This window comes from Crocodylus porosus, unplaced genomic scaffold (assembly GCF_001723895.1).
Source record: "Crocodylus porosus isolate Cpor-Errol unplaced genomic scaffold, CroPor_comp1, whole genome shotgun sequence".
Classification (NCBI taxonomy): domain Eukaryota; kingdom Metazoa; phylum Chordata; order Crocodylia; family Crocodylidae; genus Crocodylus; species Crocodylus porosus.
Window position 1 is genome coordinate 83,597,125 of NW_017728906.1, and position 2,500 is coordinate 83,599,624.

Below are 2,500 nucleotides of genomic sequence, written 5' to 3' on the forward strand. Positions count from 1 at the left end.
ATGTGTATCTAGCTGGGGTATTGTAGGCCCAGCACTCTTTCCTGCTTATGCAGGGGGTCGGACTCGATGATCTGTTGAGGTCCCTTCTGACCCTAGCATCTATGAATCTATGAATCTATGTCTTACTTTGATGCCTAAAAATACCCTGGGATGGATGAAATAGTCTACTGAATCACATTGGTCAGCCCAGATACATTTCTACCTTAGCACTGACTAAGGGTTATTGGCAAATTCTCCCTTTACCCTGATTCTTGTGAGAAAATGAATGGCCTTTGCTATCCTGATCAGTTTATTTCAGTGTGTCACTATGCACTCTGGATTACACAGGGCCTCAGGTACTTTGCAAAGACTTTCTAATGCCGATTGTACCCTGGACGCTGGTGTGTATCTGGAGTCATATTACTGTATGTCATTGCACTAGTGTAGACTAAATTTTAATAAGGGGGCACAGAATCTGCCCCAATGGAGTTCTAGCAAGTGGGAGTGAACCCTGATCTGCAGGGCACAGGGTGATCAAAAAAAAAAGGGCTCACCAGCCCTTAGTCTTACCTCAGTTCCAGTCTCGTGTGTAAGCTGTATGTGTGGCAGGAAGAGTCCCAGGAGAAGTGTGATTTCAGGAGAGATCTGACAGTGCGGAGAGCCACCTAATGGCCTAAGTGGGATTGTGCTAATAACAGAGAACTGGGACATGCTGAGTATTGTACAAAATCCAGGTTTCAGAGGGGGTGAAGGAATTAACATTTGGAAGGTATATAAGTCCTGATACATCAGGGCCTATAAGCAAATCTCTAACTGATGGGGGGTCAGAAAACTGTTCCTAAATGCATACTATTCCATAGCTATATGCCAGGTTTCTTGCACTTTCCTCAATTCTGGATTCTGTTGCAGACAGGTTACTAAACTGGATGAATCATTGTTCAGGTCCAGCGGGGCAGTTCCCACATTCCTGTGTTTACAGATACATGCTATCTTTGAAAACAATGTAAGAGCACATGAGAACTTACCTGTCCTGAATCTGATGAGTGTGTCAAAAACATATACCATATCAGAGCAGTAGTCTAAGAGCAGCCATAACTTAATATGATCCATTTGTAGCTCATCAAAACAGGCTCTAAATAAACACAAAGGCATAAAAGATTTAATTCCCTTTGGGTAAGATGATGTCTCAGATAAATCACTCCCTCTCTTCTCCTTCCTTTCTTGTTTCAAACACCTTTAACATGTTGTGAAAGGCACAGGCCCCATCACATGCTGTTTGAGACTGACAAAGTACTCTCTAAAACAAATGCTTTAATTCATATAAAGCTTTGCTTAAGGCTTCAATTAACTGCTTTAAAAGGGGAAAGAGAAAGATGCTGCTTGGGATCAGCTGTTACAGTATAATGTAAAACTGTACAACATGTACAATTTGATACCAATGCAACTGATACATGTGTATACCCACAGAGAAAAAGAAGAGCTTTCAGATTAAGCAGCCAGCACCTACTGCTGTTAGTGAGCATTTTTTGAGCAACGAATACACACTAGCATTTTTTCTGTGAATTTAAAAGGAATAATTTTAAATAGGTTCTTTTGGAAGCGAAAGTTGATATACCATGGCAAATTTCACAACTGCATGTAAACACATACATGCTATTCTCCTCCCTTGTGCCCCCTCCCCTCATTTTACTTTGCCTCCATTTTCACAGGACAGATCCTCAAGCTGACAGCCACAGGTGGACAGCTGCAAGGATGTGTGGGCAAAAATTAACTGAGATTCAAGAAAGAAGGCTTGCCACTGAGAGGCCCAAGGCAAACCATCCCCACTGTCTCCCCATCCCACAGGCGAAGCAGCCTGCTTAGCTCTTACTTGACATTAATGCTAATTGCTCATTTCACATTTAAAAATAAAAATCCAGACACTCCAATAATATCTTCTGGTCCTTGGAGGAAAAGCCCTGTAGCCCTGTAGAAATTCCTCATTTAAATGTTGAATGACATCTCTGTGCCCACTCTCAGTTCTACCTGCCACCTCAAATGTGCCTACACCATACTGACATTCGTAATGACTACTGATAGGAAAGAAAATTTATCCAACAGTGGTAACAGTGCCTACAATGATACTTCTGTTTAGTGTCATCACTGCACTGTAGCCAGTAGATGGCACACAGAGGCTGTTGCAGGCCCAGCGCTGAACATGTTTCCTGCATGCCGAAGATTCAGATACGAAAAACAACAGGCCACTTTATAAGTAGATATCTGAAATGTCAACAGGGTCCTGTGCTGAGCCACTGATGAGACTTCGCAGGAAGGTAGAAGGACCCCAAAGTTGGGAAACCAAATCATACACTTTAAATTCCATTTTTGAAACCTAAAATAATTATTTCATATGAACCCATACCTGCACACTAGTATATACCAGTTATAAAACACGGGTGCAGCAATTATGCTCAGCCACCTATAATACAGATTGCTTGAAGGATCAATCACAAGGACTTCTTTCTTCTTCCTGAAACGTAAA

At 41.8% G+C, this 2,500-nt stretch overlaps 1 protein-coding gene across 1 annotated transcript in view; it reads right to left on the minus strand.

The window, feature by feature from the left end:
- CNGA3 (cyclic nucleotide gated channel alpha 3) overlaps positions 1-2,500 on the minus strand; it is a 42,756-nt gene that overhangs the window by 16,301 nt on the left and 23,955 nt on the right. The window contains exons 6-7 of the mRNA XM_019529448.1: positions 2,381-2,488; positions 1,005-1,111 (exon numbers count right to left, since the gene is read on the minus strand). Of these exons, the coding sequence (XP_019384993.1) occupies positions 1,005-1,111; positions 2,381-2,488 (215 nt within the window). The remainder of the gene's footprint in view (positions 1-1,004; positions 1,112-2,380; positions 2,489-2,500) is intronic.